The sequence below is a fragment of the Papio anubis genome, chromosome 11, assembly GCF_008728515.1.
Source record: "Papio anubis isolate 15944 chromosome 11, Panubis1.0, whole genome shotgun sequence".
Lineage (NCBI taxonomy): Eukaryota > Metazoa > Chordata > Mammalia > Primates > Cercopithecidae > Papio > Papio anubis.
Window position 1 is genome coordinate 118,495,019 of NC_044986.1, and position 23,044 is coordinate 118,518,062.

General features: G+C 45.0%; 1 protein-coding gene across 1 annotated transcript in view; it reads right to left on the minus strand.

Annotated features, from left to right (window-relative positions):
• Positions 1-21,972, minus strand: part of ITIH2 (inter-alpha-trypsin inhibitor heavy chain 2) — a 46,378-nt gene extending 24,406 nt beyond the window's left edge. The window contains exons 1-10 of the mRNA XM_003903370.5: positions 21,958-21,972; positions 21,327-21,516; positions 19,666-19,740; positions 17,708-17,740; positions 15,758-15,927; positions 11,312-11,416; positions 6,827-6,989; positions 4,047-4,154; positions 3,228-3,356; positions 1,365-1,481 (exon numbers count right to left, since the gene is read on the minus strand). Coding sequence (XP_003903419.2) covers positions 1,365-1,481; positions 3,228-3,356; positions 4,047-4,154; positions 6,827-6,989; positions 11,312-11,416; positions 15,758-15,927; positions 17,708-17,740; positions 19,666-19,740; positions 21,327-21,410 — 984 coding nt within the window. The 5' untranslated portion in view covers positions 21,411-21,516; positions 21,958-21,972. The remainder of the gene's footprint in view (positions 1-1,364; positions 1,482-3,227; positions 3,357-4,046; positions 4,155-6,826; positions 6,990-11,311; positions 11,417-15,757; positions 15,928-17,707; positions 17,741-19,665; positions 19,741-21,326; positions 21,517-21,957) is intronic.
• Between the last annotated feature and the right edge of the window lie 1,072 nt (positions 21,973-23,044).

Sequence of the window (23,044 nt, forward strand, 5' to 3'; positions counted from 1 at the left end):
GAAACCCTGCCTGGGAGTACAGACCCAGGCAGGCATGGTCTGTAGAAAACAGGGACTTCTTCTTCTCCTCCTCCTCCTCCTCCTTCTTCTTCCTCCTCCTCTTTCTCCTCTTCTTCTTCTTCTTCTTCTTCTTCTTCTTCTTCTTCTTCTTCTTCTTCTTCTTCTTCTTCTTCTTCTTCTTCTTCTTCTTCTTCTTCTTCCTCTTCTTCCTCTTCTTTTTCCTCCTCCTCTTCTTCCTCTTCCTCCTCTTCTTCCTCTTCCTCCTCTTCTTCCTCTTCCTCCTCTTCCTCCTCCTCCTCCTCCTCCTTCTTCTTCTTCTTCTTCTTTTTTTGAGATGGAGTTTCACTCTTATTGCCCAGGCTGGAGTGCAGTGGCACAATCTCTGCTCGCCACAACCTCCGCCTCCTGGGTTCAAGCAATTCTGGCTCAGCCTCCCGAGTAGCTGGGATTACAGGCATGCGCCACCACATCCAGCTAATTTTTTTTTTTTTTTTTTTTTAGTAGAGACAGGGTTTCTCCATGTTGGTCAAGCTGGTCTCAAACTCCCACCCTCAGGTGATCCAACTCCCTTGGCCTCCCAAAGTGCTGGGATTATAGGCGTGAGCCACTGTGCCCGGCTGGGTTTATAGGTGTGAGCCACTGTGCCCAGCCAACAGGGACTTCTTTTAGGTTCCTTACAGATCTTAGGGTAGTAGTGAACTCTTGGGTGGTCAAAAATAGTTGCTGAATGAATGGTTAGTTGGTTGTTCAACTTGGTTGAATGGATGGATGGATTGATGGGTAAGTCAAACATTTCCTTGTTTGGTCTTTAGAATTGCATCCGTACATCTCACTTATCACTGAGTAAGCCTATATTGAGCTCTGAGCTGGAAAACATAGATGGGATAGCTTCCCTCAAGAAATTACAATATAATTAGAAATAATATGCTTATATTTATTCAGTAGTTATATGTGGATAATGACAAGATATAATAAAACAGGTAGAAGAGCAAAAAGAATGTGACTGATCATTGAAAGAAGAGGTTATATAGAGATTACATTTTTCAAAGAGGTGAGTTTTGAGATAGTTTTTCAAGGAAATATTGGATACAGAGTGGAAAAGAGGAAGAGAAGGAAGAGGAAACAGGAAAGAGGAAGAAGAGAAGGAAGGGAATTTTACACTGGAGGAATGATTAGAAGATGGAGGTGTATGTGCTGTGAAATGCAATAATCGCAAAATTTTAGAGTTTACACTGGCAGTCAGTAAGCACAGTCCCTGAGCTTCAGCCATAAGTAGGGAGGAGGGATAGAATGATTGCATTTTTAGGAGGGGATCAAAGAAGATAGTGAGTCCCCCCCACCACTGCAAACAAGGGGGTACTTACTTGTTTCATTTTAACTCCCCACATGGAGCCACTCACATCAATGACAAAGAGGATGTTTTTGGGAATTGGGTCCAGGTTGTCAGGAGCAAAGAAGTGGACAAAATATCCATTAAACACCTGAAAAATAGAACGTCTTTGTGAGTCAAATCATGATTCCTGTTTAGAAGGTAGGGAGATGGGGACCTGGGGACTCATCTACGGGGAGGAGGAGGTGGAGCTTGATGTGTATTTGCCTCCATATTTTCCTGCCTGCTCCCCCACCTCCTCTCCTGTGAGGGTCAAGACCTTCCAGCAAAGCATTCCACTGCACTCCCTGCCGCTCCACTCCACACGGCTCCACTCCATGCCGCTCCACTCCACACCACTCCACGCTGCTCCACTCACTCCACTCCACACCACTCCATTCCACTCGACTCCTCTCCACTCCACTCCACACCGCTCCACTCCGTTCTACTCCTCTCCACTCCATGCGATACCACTCTACGCCACTTCACTCCACTTCACGCCATGCCACTCCACGCGACGCCAGGCCACTCCACTCTACTCCACTCCACTCCATGCCACTCCACTCCATGCTGCTCCACTCCACTCCATGCCGCTTCACTCCACGCCACGCCACTCCACTCCACTTCACTCCACTCCACGCCACTCCATGCCACTCCACTCCACGCCACTCCACTCCTCTCCACTCCATGTCACTCAGTTTTTACAGAGAGCCCCTGTTCCAGACGCCCTGTTAACCAGCGGTGAATCAGGCAGAGCCCCCACCCTCAGGAGGCTCCCGTCCAGCAGAGGATAAGGATAAGTGAAGGCGATGTGCAGTGCAGCGTGTTAAACACCATGATCAGAAAGTAAAGGGCTCATCAAGAGCCCGGTGTGCATCTAACGCATGCAGGGGACGATTCTCTGGGAAGCTGCATCTCCACTGGGACCTGAGGATGAACTCAGACTTAGCTGCCCTCTTGAGAGCTGGGTCAGGTTGAGATAGTTGGGAGTGGTGAAGAGAGTTCCAGACAGCGCAGCCCCAGAGATGAGAGAGCATGGCATACTTGGAGCTCCACATGTGGTTCAGCAAGATGGGGCCATAGAATCCAAGAATTCAGGGAAGTAGGTGAAGAATCAGCAGGACAGATCATGAAGGACGTGTCTAGGCCACTTCAGAAAATTTGGATTTTTCTGGAAGTTAATGAGAGTCTGCCCCAGCTGGACTCCTGACCATTCTCTTTGTCTTCTGCTGCAGGCTTGATGACTGACTCACCTAATTCTCTTTCCACTGCCCTTTGGCTGCCTCTTTCCAGGACACTACAGTATCCAGGTACAGGGTGTGTGCTCCACTCGCTGTCCCTAGAGAGACTCTTGGAGTTTTGGGTACGTTCTAAGAGTCCTCACCTTAGTACAAGGAAAGGAAGACACACATCTAAGACATGGCCAAAGGGGAAAGGCAACTTTTCAAGAAACTTCATGGTAAACCTTGGCCCTGAAATTCACCGTTGGCTCTTGATCTTTCTAGGCTGTGGATGTGCCTTCCTCCTCCCCGCTAATCTCTGTGCTTTCTTTGACTGTCTAATTGCAAAGGGCCATGGGAGCCTATCTAAAATTCCTGTTCTGTAATTATTCCATTGTTCTTCATATGAGGCCCAGGAATGCCCTCCTGGGACAAGAGCATGAGATCCGATGACCTTTCATTTAGTTTTTAAGACACAAAAGATAATGCTTAGCGGTATAATCGAATAATATGATTCTCTGCAGCTAGAAACACTTGCCCTGGCAGCTGGAAACCACCCACAGGCCTGGGAGTTTGTTCAAAAAGGAGAGCTCTTTGCCATGAGCTTGGCAGTAGAACCAGAGCCATTGTGCACGCACCTCCAGTTCACCAGCCTTCTCTTCTCTTTTCACATCATACAGCACCACCAGTTCCCCTTCTACTGCAGTCTCCCGGCAGTTAGGGCATATTCTCTGCTGTGCTACTGTGGGCTTGAAGGAGACGTGCGCCTAGAAAGAACAGTGACGTCAGAGCCTCTGCCTCTAGCCCCTTCCCAGTGAGGGCTTGGCGCTGCCCCTTCTCCAGCACACAGGGAAGAGGAGCTGCCCAGTGGAAGTTCTGCATCCCGGCAACATCAGTGGACTCATTACTGATGGGAAGGACAAGCCAGGGCTTTCGCAGGGAGCATCTCCAGCCTGCCATGCTGTTTGCAAGGTTTCAGGCCTTTTTAGAAGACAGCCAATGAATTTTCTTCATCCCCTATGGAAGGGCTGACCACCTGCTTTGGAAAGAGTTTGTGAAATGTTTTAATGTTCTTAGAGGAGTTTCTCCTTACAGGAGTCATAGTTGGTTATCATTGGCCATTGAGGCAGAGAGTTGAACATTTCTAGCTATGGTTAATGAATGAAAATCCACCACATAGGATGTGAAAGCTGTCCTTTAGCTACTGCTTAAGTAGGTGACTTAGGGGAAATGAGACTCAAAAGGGACAATCTCTGGTCAAAATGGAAAGAAACCACTGGGAGTGTTGTTCTGTGTGTCCTGGGGAGACCCTAGACTCTTCTTGGGGATCCCCATTTCTTCAGTGTCCTCAACTCAACACCAGCCTGACTTTCTATTCTCCAGAGCACAGGAGGAGAACAGAACCCACGAGCCAGAGGCCCCCGTGGATGCCTGGCAACACGCAGGGCTCAGGGTACCTTCTGTTGTCCTTTAGAAATGACTGGAACACCATCGAAATGGCCTTCAAATGTGTCGGGAACATGAAGAAATCTGATTCCCTGGGGTTCGATAACCCACACATCTACCTAGAAATGCAAGAGAAAATTACCCAAAGCATTAAAAGTCTTTAAAGTCTTTTTAAGCAAGAAGTAAAATTACAAGTAAGTCCTCAGATGCTTTTCTCCTCCACAGGTTTCCCCAGTGTGGCTTCATGATCTCTTCTGCAGGACCGCAAGTTCCTGCAATGGGATTCATCTCACTGCAGAGGCTTAAGCCCCGTCTGTCAACTCAGAACTCTCCTTCTGCTGCCTCACTCCCCCAGGAGTCAATTCTCTTCTTCATTCTATTGGAGTCTTTTTATTTATAAGAGCATTTGCATTGTTAGGGAAAAAAGAATTCCTTCTTTTTTTTCTGTCTCATTGTTGAATAGCACTGCATTTACTCTGTAGACCTGCCATTGTTAAATAGTACTGCATTTACTTTGTAGACCTGTCAAAAGTAGACCATTTTCCCCAAATATTGGGTCCTTTTATTTCTTCTCTGTCTTGCTTTGAACAGAGCTTGTCTAGGGAAATCCCCTTTGGTGATTCTTGACCAAACCACAGTCATGGCTGCCATTTGTTTCTTTTTTCATTTAACTCTATGATTTGTTTATTTATATTTTTGTGTCTTTATTTTGAAAAATTTGTATAAACTGAAGGAGTACAAATGCAGTTTGGTTACATGAATATATTGCACAGGAGTGAAGTCTAGGCTTTTAGTGAAACTACCACCCAAGTAATGTACCTTGTATCCATTAAGTAATTTCTCATCCCTCACTCCATTCCCACCCTCCCACACTTCTCCCAAGTCTCCCCACTCCCACTCTCCCACACTTCCGAGGCTCCAACATCTATCATTCCACACCCTATGTCCCTGTGTACATATTATTCAACTCTCTCTTATAAGTGAGAACATGTGGTCTCACTTTGACTGCTCTAGGTTATCACTGAGTTTTACTTAATGCTGCCTTACCTTCAACAATTTCAATGATTCTCTCTTTCTATTCTTAGATGCTATTCATTTCTTTCTTTCGTTTCAAATTATTTATCGTGGGATTCATGGCATTGAGCAAGAGAATGTGCGTGACTGACACCTATCCATCATCAGTACTGGAAAAACATCCAACACCACACTCTTAGTTGTACGGAGCATCTTGGCCAAGTCACGTGTCCTGGTAAGGGGCTGCATTTACCCGAAGGAAGCGCGTCTTTTTTTCAATTCACGCAAAAGCATGGTATATGCTAGGAGTGGCCCAGAAAAGAATCAACAGCATAGACTCTGATAGTGAACTGATGCCAAATAGTGGGCATTATTGATAAGACGAGCAGCTTTTCAAATGGGAATTAAAGTTTCATCATGATTAATTCATTCCCTTTCATCTCCTATGTCTCCGGGCAATTCACAACGTGTCTGCTTCACTCTTCCATCTGCCAGGGGGAGGGGCACGCTGGCCTCTGTACTCTCTTAGGTTTCCTCTTGTCTAGCTCTGCCTCCTACACTAAACAGTCATAGGATGTCGCATAGATTTGAGCAAAGAAAAGAGCAGTTTAGTCTTTATAGCAAGAGATGAAGATGACAGCAGAGGTGAGTTCAGATGGATAGTAGCACAGTGGATGTCCGAGGCACTGCTCCCCTGCTGTGATGATGGCTGGGGTGGCAGGGAAGACAACTCACTTAACCTTCATCAAGCTCCTGTCATTGGCCACATATTACAAGAACAGGTAACCAAGTATAGGACGTTCTCACTTCTAAGTGGGAGCTAAACATTGAGTACACATGGACACAAAGAGGGGAACAATTGACATCAGGGCCTACTCGATGGTGAGGGAGGGAGGAGAGAAAGGATCAGAAAACTACCTATCAGGTACTATGCTCATTACCTGGGTGGTGAAATCATCTGTACGCACCACCCCTGTGACATGGAATTTACCTATATAACAAACCTGCACACATGCCCCTGAACTTAAAATAAAAGTTTAAAAAAAGAACTGAGAAACAAAAATCTGTTACAGTACTCTTTTCAGAGATGAGACAGCGGAGACTCAGGATAACTGGTCCCTGAAGATCAGTGTCTTGGGGTGAATGGTGGCCTCCCCACTAAAGATATGCCCAACCCCTGGAACCTGTGAACATGGATTTATCTGGAAAAAGAGTCCTTGCAGATGCAGTTAAGGATCTTGAGTTGAGATCATCCTGTACCACCTGGTGGACCCCAAACCTAATAGGTGTTCTTGTGAGAGAAAGGCAGAGGGGCATTTGAGATGCTCGGAGGGGGAGAGGCTGCGATCGCAGAAGAAGAGATTGGAGTGATCTGACTAGAAGGCCACAAGTCAAGGACGGCTGGCAGCTGAAAGACAGCAGGAGAAGCAAGGAATGGGCTCTCCCCTGGAGCCTCCAGAGAGACAGTGCAGCTCTGCAGACACCTTGACTTCAGGCTTCAATTCAGAATCAATTTCTGTTCTGTTAAGCTGTGGTGTTTGCTGTAACTTGTTATAGCAGAGCTTGGAAACCATAATACGGCTGTTAAGGAGACTGACCGCTGTAAGGAAGTGGTGTGGCTGACTCCAAACCCACCATCTTCCCGATACATCCCACTGTCTTGCAGAGTTGAGTGGCATCCAACACCACAAGTGGTGGTGACGAGCAGAAAGTAGAAATCAGGGTCAGGGACCATCAAAGGACAGTGTCACTGTCCACCCTACAGATCCAGGCTTACCTCCAAGTGTTTGGCCAGCCGTCCAGGCTGCAGATAGATCCTGTGTTCATAGGAGCCCAGCTTCCTCCACTTCACCTCCTGGTAGTGAAGTTCGAACTGCACCTTTGCTCCTGGGAGGACATTTACTTCTGTTCTGAAGTTTTCCATGTCAAGAGCCCTGCTCCTAAAGGTGACAGCCCCCAACAAAAGTCAACAGATACATGATTGAGCAGCAAGACTCACAACCTAGGCAGAGGGCGTGTGGACTTTCCTTGAACGGTCCGACCTGCTCAGTAGTTCATGAAAGTCAACAGTAGGTACCCCAGAGGTAAGTGCAGCTTCTAGATCAATTGAATTCCAACAAGAGCTTCCGTCTCCTCTCCTACCCGATCTCCAGCTCCCAGAGCTTCTTACTGACTTGAGTGTTGTCTGCAAAAAGCTACCAGGGATTGGCCCCTATCCTGGGCCAGAAACCTGACATCTATCATTGTTGATATAGCAGCTCTGCAATATGGAAATCAATACCCTGACTTTTCAGATGATAAAAAAAATTAGGCTTGGGCCGGATGCGGTGGCTCACACCTGTAATCCCAGCACTTTGGGAGGCCGAGGCGGGCAGATCACAAGGTCAGGAGTTTGATACCAGCCTGGCCAACATGGTGAAACCCCGTCTCTACTAAAAATGCAAAAATTAGCTGGGCATGGTGGCGCGTGACTGTAATCCCAGCTACTCAGGAGGCTGGGGCAGGAGAACTGCTTGAACCAGGACCCAGGAGGCGGGGGTTGCGTTGAGCCGAGATCACGCCATTGCACTCCAGCCTGGGCAACAAGAGTGAAACTCTGTCTCAAAAAAAAAAAAAAAAAAAGGCTTATAGAGGACCTGCTCAAGACCCCATAGCCAGTCCACTGTGGGACCAGGACTCACACCCAAGGTTGGATGGTTCAAAGATGGCACACTCTTCCTATACTGCATTTGAGGCTCACTGTAGGAGTTCTTGATATTTTTGAAGGTCTTCAGAAAGAAAAACTTTATTATTGCAACAAATTGAGTATGTTTCTCTCTCTTTTTTTTTTTGAGCTGGAGTCTCGCTCTGCTGCCCAGGCTGTAGTACAGTGGTATGATCTCGGCTGACTGCAACCTCCGCCTCCAGGGTTCAAGCTGTTCTCCCACCTTAGCATCCCGAGTAGCTGGGATTACAGGTGTGCACCACCACACCTAGCTAATTTTCATATTTTTAGTAGAGTTGGGGTTTCGCCATGTTGGCCAGGCTGGTCTCGAACTCTTGACCTCAGATGATCCACCCACCTCCACCTCCGAAAGTGCTGGGATTACAGGCTGAGCCACTGCACCTGGCCTGAGTATGTTTTTCTATCAGAAGGACTTATTTTAGTCACATACATATTGAGTTCAATGTGATCATTGATCTTGAGGTATTTATGGTTTAAAGAGAAAGCAGCAGAATTATCAACACTGGTGATTCCAGCATTAGGATAAACAAGGAATGATTTTTTTTAAACGAAATAAGTAATCACTGGGCACGGAGGCTGACGCCTGTAATCCTAGCACTTTGGGAGGCCGAGGTGGGTGGGTCACTTGAGGTCAAGAGTTACCAGCCTGGCCAACATGGTGAAATCCCATCTCTACTAAAAACACAAAAATTAGCCAGGTGTGGTGGTGGGTGCCTGTAATCCTAGCCACTCAGGAGACTGAGGCAGGAGAATTGCTTAGACTGGGGAGGTGGAGGTTGCAGTGAGCCCTGTCTCTACTAAAAATACAAAAATTAGCCAGACGTGGTGATGGGTGCCTGTAATCCTAGCTCTTGGGAGGCTGAGGCAGGAAAATTGCTTAGATCTGGGAGGTGGAGGTTGCAGTGAGCAGAGATCATGCCACAGCACTTCACTCTATCCAGGGTGATAGAGTGAAACTTCATCTCAAAAATAATAAAATAAAATAAAGACAAAAAAAGAAAAGAAATAAGTGAGTAAGCAAGGTAAGATGTTGCATAATCAGCCTATGGGATTGGGGAGTTGTTGTGGACAGTCAGCGTGAGATAATTGAAGAAAAAGATGAGCATGACCTTGTGCAAAGCTTTGAGACAGAGCCTGTCGTGAGCGACCATGTTTACCCGAGGGGTGCACTAGGATGGAGCTCTGCGTTCCCTGCAGTATCTCCAGTGCCTAGAAGAGTTTCTGGTAGAAATAAGTATTTGTGGGATGGATAAACAAATAAATAAGTATTTGTGGGATGAATAAACAAATGAATGGGTGATGTGGTCAAAATGAGGATAAAGATGGCAAAATATTCCTTCCTTCCTTCCTTCCTTCCTTCCTTCCTTCCTTCCTTCCTTCCTTCCTTCCTTTTCTCTCTCTCTCTCTCTCTCTCTCTTGACAGAGTTGCTCTGTCTCCAGGCTGGAATGCAGTGGTGCGATCTCGACTCACTGCAACCTCTGACTCCCTGGTTCAAGTAATTATCCTGCCTCAGCCTCCCGTGTAGCTGGGATTATAGGCACACGCCACCACACCCAGCTAATTTATGTATTTTTAGTAGAGACGGGGTTTCACCATGTTGGCCAGGATGGTCTCGATCTCATGACCTCATGATCTGCCTGCCTCAACCTGCCAAAGTGCTGGGATTACAGGTGTGAGCCGCTGTGCCCGGCCAGCAAAATGATTCTTAACGGTAAAAGAACTGATTTACTGGCCAGGCGCGGTGGCTCACGCCTGTAATCCCAGCACTTTGGGGGGCCGAGGTGGGTGGATCACGAGGTCAGTAGATCAAAACCATCCTGGCTAACACGGTGAAACCCCGTCTCTACTAAAAATACAAAAAAATTAGCCGGGCGTGGTGGCTGGTGCCTGTAGTCACAGCTACTTGGGAGACTGAGGCAGGAGACTGGCATGAACCCGGGAGGCAGAGCTTGCAGTGAGCCGAGATCAAGCCACTGCACTCCAGCCTGGGCTACAGAGTGAGACTCTGTCTCAAAACAACAACAACAACAACAACAACAACAACAACTGATTTACCTGCAGGAAGGCTAGAGGCATTTCCTCTGCTTGGAGCTTCTTCTCTCCTTTCTCTACCTGGCTGAAGTTTACTACAGTTGGTGCTCTGTATCCTCTGGAGTTTGGTTCCAGGATTCCCCAAGGATACCAAAATCCAGCGATGCCCAAGCCACTGTTATAAAATAGTGTGGTGCGGTCAACCGTCTGTATCCACAAGTCTCCATCCACAGTTGGTTGAATCTGAGAATGTGAAACCCATGGATATGAAGGCCAGCTGTAATCTTCCTGGGCTCCGCTTACACACAGTCCTCTGGGGGGATTTCCTGGACCCTCAGACGGGATTACACGCTCGGCACTCGGAACTCCCACAGTGTTTTTTGTGTGCCCTCTCTGTATTTCTGTATTAGCACTTGCCCACTACAGATATTGTTGTCACAGGTTCCTTGTCTGTCTCCTGTACGGGACTGATGGTGTCTGCTTTTGTGGTACTGCTGCCTCTGACAGAACCGGGTACAGAGCTTGCGTTTGATGCATTTCTGTTGGATGAATAAATGCATGAATGAAAGGAAAAGAAGTTCAACTACAGGTGAGTTTGGGGATGTAGGAGAGGAGGAGATGAGGAAAGAAACGTGGCAGGATTTGGCCTGATAGTGAGTGTGCACTGCAAGCAGTGAGAAGGTGAAAATTCCTTTGAAGATTTTTTTCCCTTTGAAGAGAAGCTGCTTTTTGAGGGTGAGTTGGCATTCCTAGGTCTTACTTAGATTATAAGGGGAAAAAATAAACAAAACCTAAGTATCGCAGCCCAGCATGGTGGCTCAAGCCTGTAATCCTAGCACTTCGGGAGGCCGATGAGGGAGCAGTGCTTGAGGCCAGCCTAGAGAACAAAGCAAGGCCTTATCTCTACAAAAACTAAAAAAATTAGTTAGGCATGGTGGTGCACCCCAAGTCCCAGCTACTTGGAAGGATGAGGCATTCCCGCTTGGGGCCAGGAGTTTGAGGTTGTAGTGAGCCGTGATCACACCACTGCATTCCAGCCTGGGCAAAAAAGTAAGACCTCATCTCAATAAGTAAGTAAGTAAATAAATAAATAAATAAATAAATAATTGCCTTATCCCTACAAATAGGCAAAATAAATCATTAAGGCAAATTTCAAACTTTCCCTTCTGCATATATGTTAAGTTTTGTAACAAGATCACCAACATTTCTGTAGTTTCTCTCTTCGCTCTTTAGAAAAATCACTGTTTATTTACAGAACATCCATCTACTTGCTAGACAAGTGATGTAAGCACAACCAGCATGCGATCACCCAGAACCCATTGGTTGAAGAAGGACCTTTAGGCAAATAGAAGCTGCAGTGCCTAATTCTCCCATCTGGCTCCGAGAGTTTGCCATTGGCTCAGGTGCTGTGCCTTTCCGGAGGCTGGTTTGCTGCTGTGGGAAGGAGACAGGAGAGGAAACCACCATCGAGAGGCAAGGGCAAGCCTTGCTCACTCATGCCTTACCTCACTAAGCCAGCCGTCTTGCCTTTTGCTCTGGCCTGTGCGTAGAGAGCTCGGCCCACAGTTTTCTCCTTAATAGAACTCCTAAATGTCGTGCCATCCACAGTCCTAGAAAACAACAGAAGGCAACCAGTTGGTCAGAAAAATAATCTTTTTTTTTTTTTCTTGAGATGGAGTCTTGCTCTGTCACCCAGGCTGGAGTGCAATGGTGCAATCTCGGCTCACTGCAACCTCTGCCTCCCGGGTTCAAGCGATTCTCCTGCTTCAGCCTCCTGAGGAGCTGGGATTACAGGCTCCTGCCACCATGCCAGGCTAATTTTTTGTATTTTTAATAGAGGCGGGGTTTCACCATGTTGGCAAGGCTGGTCTCGAACTTCTGACCTCGTGATCCTTCTGCCTTGGCCTCCCAAAGTTCTTGGATTACAGGTGTGAGCCACCGCGCCCAGCCCAGAATAGTAATCTTAGCAAAACAAACAAGAGCAAGCAAAGAACCCAACAAGGTTGATTTAATGAATGAGGACAATGATCATTTTGTGTCTATAAGAAATAAGAAGGGAGGCATTTGAATCGTTTATAGACAGGACTTCCTTTATTGATTGGATAGTGTGGCTTGAGGGGGGTTTGGTAGGCTCCCACCCTAAAACCTTTCCCTCATGTACTGTTGTTTGTTTTTAGATTTTTCCTCATTTTTGAATTTCATCCTTTAGATGAAGAATGGTTCTCTTTGGGTATCCCCTTCGAATGACAAATGTGACTAGGAGAGGTGACTGATAAATTCCGAATTATCTCGTTACCTTTGGTTCAGCAGGTCATTCTGCGAGTTAAGAATTTGGCATAGCTGTGGGGTATGCAATGGACCAAATGTTTATGTTCCCCACAAATGTGTATGTTGAACCTTACTTCTTAGGACGATGACATTAGGAGGTGGGGCCTTGGAGAGGTAATTAGGTCTCTCCTCATGAATAGCCTTTAGTGCTCTCACAAAAGAGACTTCAAGGAATTCTCTCATCTCTTTCCATCCTGACTGAACCAGGAAATGGGCCCTCATGAGACATGAAATCTTTGGGCACCTTGATCTCAGACTTCCCAGCCTTCAGAACTATGAGAAATACATTTCTGTTGTTTATAAGCTACCCATTTTATGGTACGTAGTCATAGCAGCCTGAGCTGATGAAGACGGACTATTATGCTCCTCTGCAAGGGTGGAAAAGAATAGAGAAAAATGGGGGAAGGTGCTGGTGAGTCCACTGCCAAAGTGGTGCTTCTCTGGAAACCATCTCCCTTGGGGACCTCTGTCTTCTATTTGCACCTCGTCTCTTTCCACCATACTTTTAGCTGGCTAGCAACTAATCCTTACCAAGTAATGGTTGGTCAGAGAGGTAGAATCCAGAATTTTGGAAGTAAATGGAAACTTCCAGTACTCAAATGGGCAGTGTCTTTTCCAAAGGAGCAATTTAGAAATGTGTGAAGTTTGGGTTGTTGAGATGACTCGGAAGTGCTGCTGGCATTTGCGGGAGGACACCGAGAATGTTAGTCATCCTGCACTGTGAAGGACAGCTCCACTGAAGAATTTTCCTGCCCCAAATGCCAACAGCACGTGTGTGGAAGCACACTTCTGGGTTTGCCCCTTTAGATGAGAGATATCAGACCCCAGGAGACAGGTGACTCTTGCTCAAGGTCACGCTGCTGGTCAAGGCCATCATGCTTCTATCAAATCATAACTAAGTCCCAAAGGCCAAGGAGTCTTTAGGACAAAGGAAATCATCTCCCATAGAATATTCAGGATCTTGACAAAAAAGTAGAAGGGATATTTTGGCTAGTACATAGGTCTACACAGCTCATTTTAAGTTGTGATAATTAAGCAGGTATCTTCTCTGGTCTTATAAATTCAGCCTAGAGCAGAGGGAGATAAAAGGAAATGCATGTTTCACAATTCTGTCCTTTGTACTTCAAATCTTCTATGTAATGAAATGGTAAAGAAAGAACAGAATGAAAGATGGAATAGTATGCAGGCATAAAAAAAGGAATGAGGTCATGTCCTTTGCAGGGACATGGATCAAGCTGGAAGCTATCGTCCTCAGCAAACTAACACAGGAACAGAAATTCAAACACTGTATGTTCTCACTCATAAGTGGGAGTTGAACAATGAGAACACATGGACACAGGGAGGGGAACATCACACACCGGGGCCTGTCGGGAGGTAGAGGGCAAGGGGAGGGAGAGCATTAGGACAAATAGCTAACACATGCGGGGCTTAAAACCTAGATAACAGGATGATAGGTGCAGCAAACCACCATAGCACATGTATACCTATGTAACAAACCTACACATTCTGCACTTGTATCCCGGAACTTAAAGTAAAAACAAAACAAAACAAACAAACAAAAAACAGAAATAACAGATCTTTAGAGTAAGTTCTGATTATGTGGTTTAAAAATAGGAATTTACTAAAATAGTTTTCAATGTCATTTCTAGACATGGGTTCATATAATACCACTACAGAAAAGCTTTCCCTTCTCCCTTTGCTTTTTAGAAAAGGCAGACAAAAAAAGCGATACATTTTAAAGCCAATTCAAAGGATACCAATCAAAGTGACACAATGCCTTTTTCTGCCTGCTTGGTTCTGTTCGGAAAATAGAGTTCACATGACTGCCAAAGTGCATGGTAGTTGAACCCTTTACTGTTTATCCACAGTGATCACTGATTACCCTGGTGTATGAAAGACAAAAGTGGATGAGAAGTAACTCAGCCTAATGTCTTCATAAAAAAAATAGCCAGACTTTATGCATGGTACTTTGCTGTGTTCTTGGCAACTTAAGAGGGACATTGACCACTTGGAAAATACTCTGGGGTGGCCACCTTGATATTTGGACATAGAAATCATTCCACTTAGAGGAACAGAGAATATTTAACTTTGATACACGAAGGCTCCAAGTGGATAAGATAACTGGCATTAACTGTTTGGAAAGTATTGGAGTAGTTTAACATTTTTTCATTATGAAAAATTTCAAACACACGGAAAATAGAGGGAATAATATGAGATGTCCATGAAACCATCACTGAGCTACACCATTATGAATACTCAGCCAGTCTTAATTTGTCTAAACTCTCATGCTTTCCACCTCAATTGTTAAGAAGCCAAGCTCAAGGCCGGGCGCAGTGGCTCACGCCTGTAATCCCAGCACTTTGGGAGGCTGAGGTGGGTGGATCACGAGGTCAAGAGATGGAGACCATCCTGGCTAACACGGTGAAACCCCGTCTCTACTAAAAATACAAAAAACTAGCTGGGCATGGTGGTGGGCGCCTGTAGTCCCAGCTACTTGGGAGGCTGAGGCAGGAGAATGGTGTGAACCCGGGAGGCAGAACTTGCAGTGAGCCGAGATGGTGCCACCTCACTCCAGCCTGGGCCACAGAGTGAGACTCCATCTCAAAAAAAAAAAGCCAAGCTCAGATGGCACATCATTTCATCTATGAACACTTCAATATGTATTTTGTAGAGAGCTTTTTAAAAATTCATGTGATTATCACTAGAGACATTGGGTAGAAAGTGGAAAATATGGCCGGGCGCGGTGGCTCAAGCCTGTAATCCCAGCACTTTGGGAGGCCGAGACGGGCGGATCACAAGGTCAGGAGATCGAGACCATCCTGGCTAACACGGTGAAACTCTGTCTCTACTAAAAATACAAAAAACTAGCCGGGCGAGGTGGCGGGCGCCTGTAGTCCCAGCTACTCGGGAGGCTGAGGCAGGAGAATGGCGTAAACCCGGGAGGCGGAGCTTGCAGTGAGCTGAGATTGTGCCACTGCACTCCAGCCTGGGCGACAGAGCGAGACTCCGTCTCAAAAAAAAAAAAAAAAAGAAAGTGGAAAATATTTAAATGAAGTATAAGAAAGGACTCTTAACAGAGCTGTCAACCACTGAGTTGATTGCCTTGGGAAAAGTGAGTTTATCATTAAGGAAATCATCACACGCTTGTAAGTGGTGTTACAGAGGAGGTCAAGCACTGGATAAGTAATTGGATTTAATCTGTGGTTCTCAACTTTTTTTTTGTTTTTTTTCCTACAGAGAAACATACGGCAGATGGCATTGGCCTGCTGTGCACATGCTCTTACGTGGTTTGCTATAAGCCAGAGCAACCCAGTATATTCTTCTCCTCCCAAGAAAGTATATTAAAATGCAAGTAAGTATGAGGTTGTTACCATAGAGATAGACTTAAGTTTGCTTTAGCTTATTAGAAATAAAAAGCAAATAATTCACAAATTCTAATGCTTTGAACAGGAGCAAATTATTGGGACCAACCTCACAATGACCCTTGCCATCCAGCCGGTCCACAGTTCTGGAGGTAAGTGCCACTGGGAGAGTTGGCCATGAAGGTCCACTCTAACTATGAGTGGTTTTGATTCTGTGAATAGAGCATCTACAATTTCTGGCTCTACACAGAAGTTACTCACATGGAGAAGTTGGAAATGAAGGCTCCTTTGGGGATCTGAACATCAAACACGACATTCTGAGGCTGTGGGGAATTGTTCACCACCTTGCTCTGGATCATGGTAGTAGCCATCCGAGAAGTAATAGTAGACTGGACTTTATAGCTATAAAGAGTTACTTGATCAGCCTCTTCCTGAAATTGGCAAGAAAGCATAATGGTACTAATTGAAAAATCACACAGAACTTCATCAAATGTAGAGCATTTGATGTTAACAGCACTATATTTTCCTTGTGTTACTAGCAGAACAATTCCGAGGCCTTGATAAGGGCAGAACTCGGGTGTTGTTAAGCATTCTCCTAACTTCTTGGAACACCCAACGAGCAGAAGTCTGCCTTCGTTTCCAGATACTTTGAGCTAAAAGGCATTTTCAGCCCTGTGAGTCTATAAATAATGATTTTTCAAAAATTAGAATACACGTAGAAAATGGTTGTGGGAAGCCAGATTGGATTGAGGAAGTCCAGGAAATAACTCCAAATGCAGGACCATCAGCTGGGGAAAGGATACTGGATTGCGAGGTTGAATCTTCCTCAACAATACCCTGGTTGTATCTTCTGTTAGGGTCAGACAGGAGTGCTGTGGGGTGGATACACACATGTGGCCTCTACCAACCCCTCTTACTGCTCTCTACCTTCTTTAGTCTCCTCTATTACAATTTCATCTGCAGACCTTTTCTCCTCCCTCAAGTCAAAACAAGTTAGGAGAACAGTGGTGGGTGTAAGCAAGGGGCATTGATCTTGGACCAGGCATTCTGATATAAGTATTGGTCCAACACTCTGGACCTCCTTACCCAATCGCTACTGATTTAAAGCAGCTCCAGTATAAAGGATCTCATATGTAAGTGTTCTCAAAGGCAAGGTCCTAGAAACCCATGTCTTTCAGGAGGTGACTGAGAGCTGCAAGCTCCTTCAGGTCTATGACAACTATGGGACCCATTAGATTTCGCCTTTTTCTCCAAAAGAATTGACTTGTCTCAATACCAGGTCTCATTCCCCAAACTTTGTAGTCCAACATTAAACCTTTTGACTAACCATGCAGCTCACCTCAAGCTAAAATAAAATCCAGGCGAATCTACGTGTCCTTCCTCCCTCTGAAGTGTGCACCTCTGGCTGTTTCTGCCAATTCAGGGCAGGAAGCACAACATAAACCACTTCCTCAGGTTGTTTTCTTGCCACAGGATGGTCTACTCTGAACATCTCAGGGACCTGGGCCATTTTGTATTTAAGAGTTCCTTCCCACGGGCACTCTTTTATTATCCAAAGCTGTCAGGTGTCATACTTTAAATCAAAATGGTGTCGGGAGTGATGGCTCACACCTGTAATCCCAGCATTTTGGGAGGCTGAGGCAGGCAGATCACCCGAGGTCAGGAGTTCAAGACCAGCCTGGCCAACATGGTGAAACCCCATCTCTACTAAAAACACAAAAATTAGCTGGGCATGGTGGTGCGTGCCTGTAATCCCAGCTACTCAGGAGGCTGAGGCAGGAGAATCTCTTGAACCTAGTGGGCAGAGGTTGCAGTGAGCTGAGATCATGCCATTGCACTCCAGCCTGGGCAAGAAGAGTAAAACTCTGTCTCAAAAAAATAAAAATAAAAACGTGGAAATAAATACTTAAAACGGTTAAGTTGGAATAAATCCATAAATTTATACAGTGGGATGGAACCTATGTTATATGGCAAAACTCAAGAAAATCAAAAGAAGGGCCCCTTCAGCCCTTGGTGACTTCTCTCCTGTCTGAAAAGACTGTACTCTTTAATGCTGAATTTTAGAAACACTTCCAAACAGTTGAGCAAGGCAGTATTTCGAAAGTCAGGTAAATACTCGGTGACGAAGACCAAAGAGACACCCAGATTGATTTCCTGGGAATTATTAGCAGGAAAATCATTCAATCTGTAACAGCATCAAAGTCAACTTACCGTTATTTCTCCCGATTCTCCTGGAAGGCTTCTCTGTGAAAGGAAGTTAGACAATCATTCTTCAGCTGTATGTCACGTATTACCTTGAGGGCCAAAACTGTTTTCTCAGTCAAAAAAGAAATTTTAGTTTTCTTCACTACTGAGCTGTTATTCATTCACTGAAGTTGAGACATACATATTGAACATTCTTGGAAACTATTTTCCCATTGGTGAGTTTCTCAACACCTTTCTTTACCAATTTTGGTGGCGTGCATGTCATTCTTGGATATAATGCTAGAACAAGTAATTTTTAAATAAAAATATACAACCAAATGCATCCTGGGTGGTGTATATCCCCTTGATGCTATTTACTGTTTTTTACTCTGTCAAATGGAGACTTTGAGTCTCCCCTTCAGATCTCAGCTCCAGCAGAATTCCTCCAGTGAACATCTCTAATGCCCCAAGACTAGGCCGGTTTCCTTTACTAAGTGTTTTCGCAGCAGCATATCCCTTCCTGTAGCGCACTCACCTTGTTTCATAATGATTCATTCTATTTGAGGGATTATTTAACTCAAGTCTGTCTCTTCCTTTAAACTAAGCTACATAAAAGCAGGGATTTTCATGTATTTCCTCCGCGGTGTAACCCCAGAGCCAAACACAGTGACTGGCACCTAGAAGATTCTATGCTTTTAACCACCATGCTAGGAGATTATCCATACACTTGACTGTCCTGCGGAAAGGAACAAAGGCGATTCCCTTGACTTTGAAAGTGAATGGCTTAAGGGTGGTGGGTGAACATGTAATGTTTGGTGAGCTGTTAATAATAGATCCAAGAAGTCAGGTGTTGGATAGAAGCTCAGCTCGCCTGATTCAGGGTGAACTGAGGTTCTGTGCTATGTGACATGGTAAAGTCAATGGTTGACTTCTTCTTGTAGACTTCTTGAATGCAATGCTCAATGACAAATTTTTCCCTCTTGTGGCTAAATAAATCGTGACATGAAGTCTTGCTTATTGGATTTTAATATTATTGGTCTACAAAAAAACCCTGGATTTTCAGAAAGTAGAAAATTCATACCCATACAAAATAAGACATTGATTAGCTTAGAGTTTGCTGCTTCCGTAAATACCTCCTTTCTCAGCATGTGGGCTCCATGGGGAAGGAGCCAAGCCCTTCCTGGTGTTCCAGACTACTCATCTCCTTAATTAGAGGGTTTTGTCTATACTGCCGCTGGTGGCCTCCAGGACTGCAACTCCCAGTGTGGCCAGTTCTCCTTTTTAGGTGCTCTCAGAGTGACCAGAGGAAGGAGATTGTAAGGCTGCAAGGGGAAGTGTCTGTCATCGCTAAAAGAAGAAAAGTCTTCCTAACAGGAAATCCTTCCCCATAAGGCAGGAAATAATTTCAGAATCTTAAGTGTTGAAGAAAACACATAGCCATGTGATTTTTTTTTTTTTAAATGGAGTGGGGACAGGGTCTCCTTCTGTTGCCCAGGCTGCTGCAATCATAGCTCACTGCAGCCTTGAACTCCTGGGCTCAAGCGATCCTCCATCTCAGCTTCTCAAATAGCTGGGACTACAGGTGCATTCCAGCTGATGAATGTATATCAGCTGGGTGGCGGAGATAGGGTCTCACTGTGTTAACCGGGCTGGTCTGGAACTCCGAGCCTCAAGTGATCCTCCCTCCTTGGCCTCCGAAAGTGCTGTGATTATAAGCGGGAGCCACTGTGCCGAGTTACGTATTCTTTAAAGGGCTAACTTGAGCATTATGGCGTGAAGGCTGCTAAGCAGCTGTGTGAATTTCCCTTTTGATTTCACCTGGGTGATCTCTTCCACCAAGGTGTAAGAGCACTGGACCCTTCTGTGCTAAAAAAAACACTCTTAAGAAAATCTAGCAGAAGGCATCTTAACACTTACCTTACTTCTTCTGCCATAATCTCTTTCATTCCCCCCCCCCCCGCTTTTGGAAGTAAAGCTTACTATACCTGATATCTCTGGTTCTCTGCCACCAATTGAAATTTGCCTGGGGCCAGTTCCACAAGATCTTCATAGTCTACAAACTTAAAAAAAATTAGGATTTTAACTTTTTTTTTTTTAATTATACTTTAAGCTCTGAGGTACATGTGTACAACGTGCAGGTTTGATACATAGGTATACATGTGTCATGTTGGTTTGCTGCACCCATCAACTCATCATTTAGCTTAGGTATTTCTCCTAATGCTCTCCCTCCCCCAACCCCCAGCCCCCCGACAGGCCCCGGTGTGTGATGTTCCTCTCCCTGTGTCCATGTGTTCTCATTGTTCAGCTCCCACTTATAAGTGAGAACATGTGGTGTTTGGTTTTCTCTTCTTGTGTTACTTTGCTGAGAATGATGGTTTCCAAAAGATCTAGAGCCAAAGAGATAGCTGTTGGTATTCATTATTTTATATTCTTTCCTCTACCTCTGGGCAATCACAATTTTGTATCAAATGATTTCTTTAGTATATTTCTATTTGCTGGTTACGTCTCAGAGGTGTACAAATGGAAGGTAACAACACCTTCGCATTTGTTGGACACGGGAATTCATTTCTGAGTTTCCCCGCGGGTAGTAAGACAGGGATCAAAACAACCCAGTGATTAGGTGGGTGTCTGGGGAAGTAACTGGGTAGACCCTGGAGGCATTTGCAGTGTCTGACTGGACAGACATGAACCATACATCTCCCCCAAGTTAAAAATGGAGGTATTTTCTAAAAGGAATGCCAGTTAGAAATGACTGAAAAAGCACAAACGCATTTGGATGTCTTGGCTTCCATTTGAGATTTCCAACACACTCTGGTGACTTTTAAGTGTTGGAAAATATGATAGTTTCAAAGCAGACAGAGTGATATTTTCCCTCTGTAAATATGCCGTCATATTCTCTGGCATTTTTGTAGGTAATCCACTCTGCAAGTATCATAAGCCTTCGCGTTTGCTGGGATGTTCCCATAACACACTTTGCTTTTCTGGCATAAAAATAGCTCTTGTATGACTTTCAGAAACAGACTTTCAGTCCAAGACTTTCCTTACATTGGAGATGGCTAAGGGACAAAAGTGGAGACCTACACTCCGTGGGAGTTATTCTTGTACTTTTCCACCCTTCTTGCTGTCTTCCCCTTTAATAGGAATACTGAAAGTGTCCTTATTACAAGTATCACTGTTCACTTAGGTATGGAAAACAGTGTGCTTTGATAATGACTTTTCTTACACTCTTAGTAAAAGAGTGATAATATTTCTTCGTCATCATAACAGCTAATAATGATGAAGCACTTACTAGTCCAGGCACTCTGCTAGAGTTTACACTGTGCCATTTAATTCTCAAAGCAAACCTTTGGGTTAGGTCTATTCTTACCCCCATTTTTTTAGATGAGGAGTGAGCAGCTGTGCTCCATAAATGCTACACTCTGATGCCTGCCCACTGAGCTTGACTTAATTCTCATGCAAAAGCTGTGAATGCTGTAAAAGGTAAATACACATTCCAGTAATTATAACAGTAAACACTTGCACTCAGATGAATTTTATCTTAAGTTTCCATTACACACAGAATAAGGCCATTGAATAGCAATTGCAATAGGCTATTTACTGAGCTGATGAGCAGGCCAACAGCAAGGAGTGATCTGGAAGTACTTACTTCAGAAAGTCCATTGATGGGGATTTCGAAGCCTGATACTTCAGAAAGAAAGAAGCAGATGAACAAGCACGTGAGTCGTTTCATTTTGCTGGACAGTTTTGCCAAAGCTCCCCAGAGCAGATGGCCTGGGAAGGATATCACTTCTTCCTACTGAACCAAGTTCAAAGGAACAGCAGAGGAGTCCCGTTCGCTTTAAGAAAGAAGAAAAAAGAAGAAAAAAAACTCTCTAACTTTGCTCAAAATTGGGACAAATATTTGTTCTGGAGCTCAAACTTGAGCTGTGTGGGTGGATCGAACACCCAGAGGTTACTCAAACAGCAAAGTCAGAAGCAGTCGCTCACTGCGAGGACAAGTCAGGGGCAGATGGATGTGCTTGAATGTTCTTATGTGCTTTTTTTTTTCTTCTCTTTTTGGATTTTGCTGATTTCTATTGATCTTAAAATCAGAGAGACCTAAAGATAATTGTCATCCTTTCTAAAGGACCAAGTGCAGAACTATTCCCAGAAACAAAATCCTTTGATCTAAATGAAAGCAGAAAAAATGTAGAAAAAGTGGGAGAAGACGCAGAGTGGTTGTTCTGAGCAAAGAATTCATTGTGCGTGTTTTCCCCACCTCTCTGATGACTGATTACCTGTTACCTATAAAGAGCCAGGCAAGTGGCTGTGCAGGATACTAGGGCAGATCTTCAGTGAGGATGCTTCGTGAATGCCTTTGGTTAAGGTAACAGTGTCTGTCCTGCTGCCCCCATCAGCCGGGCTCAAGTCAGTGGCAAATCAATACTCCCCGGTTTCGGAATTGGAGTGCACTGGTGAGATCAAAGCTCATTGCAGCCTTAACTTCCCCCGGCTCAAGCAATCTTCCCACCTCAGCCTCCAGAGTACCTGGACTACAGGTGTGCACTACTGTGCCCGGCTGTTCTTTGTAGAGATGGGATTTCATCATGTTGCTCACCCTGGTCTTGAACATCTGGGATCAAGCTATCTGCTCGCCTTGGCCTTCCAAAGTGCTGGGATTCCAGATATGAGCCACCATGCCTGGCCTCCATCCTGGTCAGATTCTATTTTTCTTGCAACGAACAGGAAATGTAACTTCTTGGATGCAGCAGTGAAATAGGAAGCTCCAGCTGTGGGCAGAATTACAATACAAGGGAGGTTGTCTCATCCTCAGGACCAAGCACCCCAGGCCAACTTCTGGGATCCTGGAGTTCCTTGCAACATTTAAAGCCCAATTTACAAGGCATGCAACAGAGAGTTATCTGCACTTTCCTTCCTAGTTTCCCCTCAGTCTTTGAAACTGCACAGCCGTGTATCTGCTGGGGAAACATAACTTCTGAAATAACGGCAGGGAGAAAACAGATTCTCCCTTCCCTTGCCTAGGTTGCACTAGGTGAGCACCCACCTTGGCCAGTGGGTGCCTCAGTGGACCCCTCATGGAAAAATCCTGCCACAGCTTTGCATTCTCAGCTGAGATACTGTTTCTGGGCAGTTAAGACCTAATGGCATGTTTTCCCAAAAACAATAGTGACTTTCAGCATCATGCCTCCTTCCATTGATCATTTCCTTTCTGATTATTTTAAGCTGATATGCAGAATTATCTCAGAAGAAACCAAACCAAAAGCAGGCTGGGCCTTTTTTCCATGCTGATAGCCTGTCTTCAGATCCCAAAGTCCTTTTATTTTGAGAGGGAGCCTCACTCTGTGGCTCAGGCTGGAGTGCAAT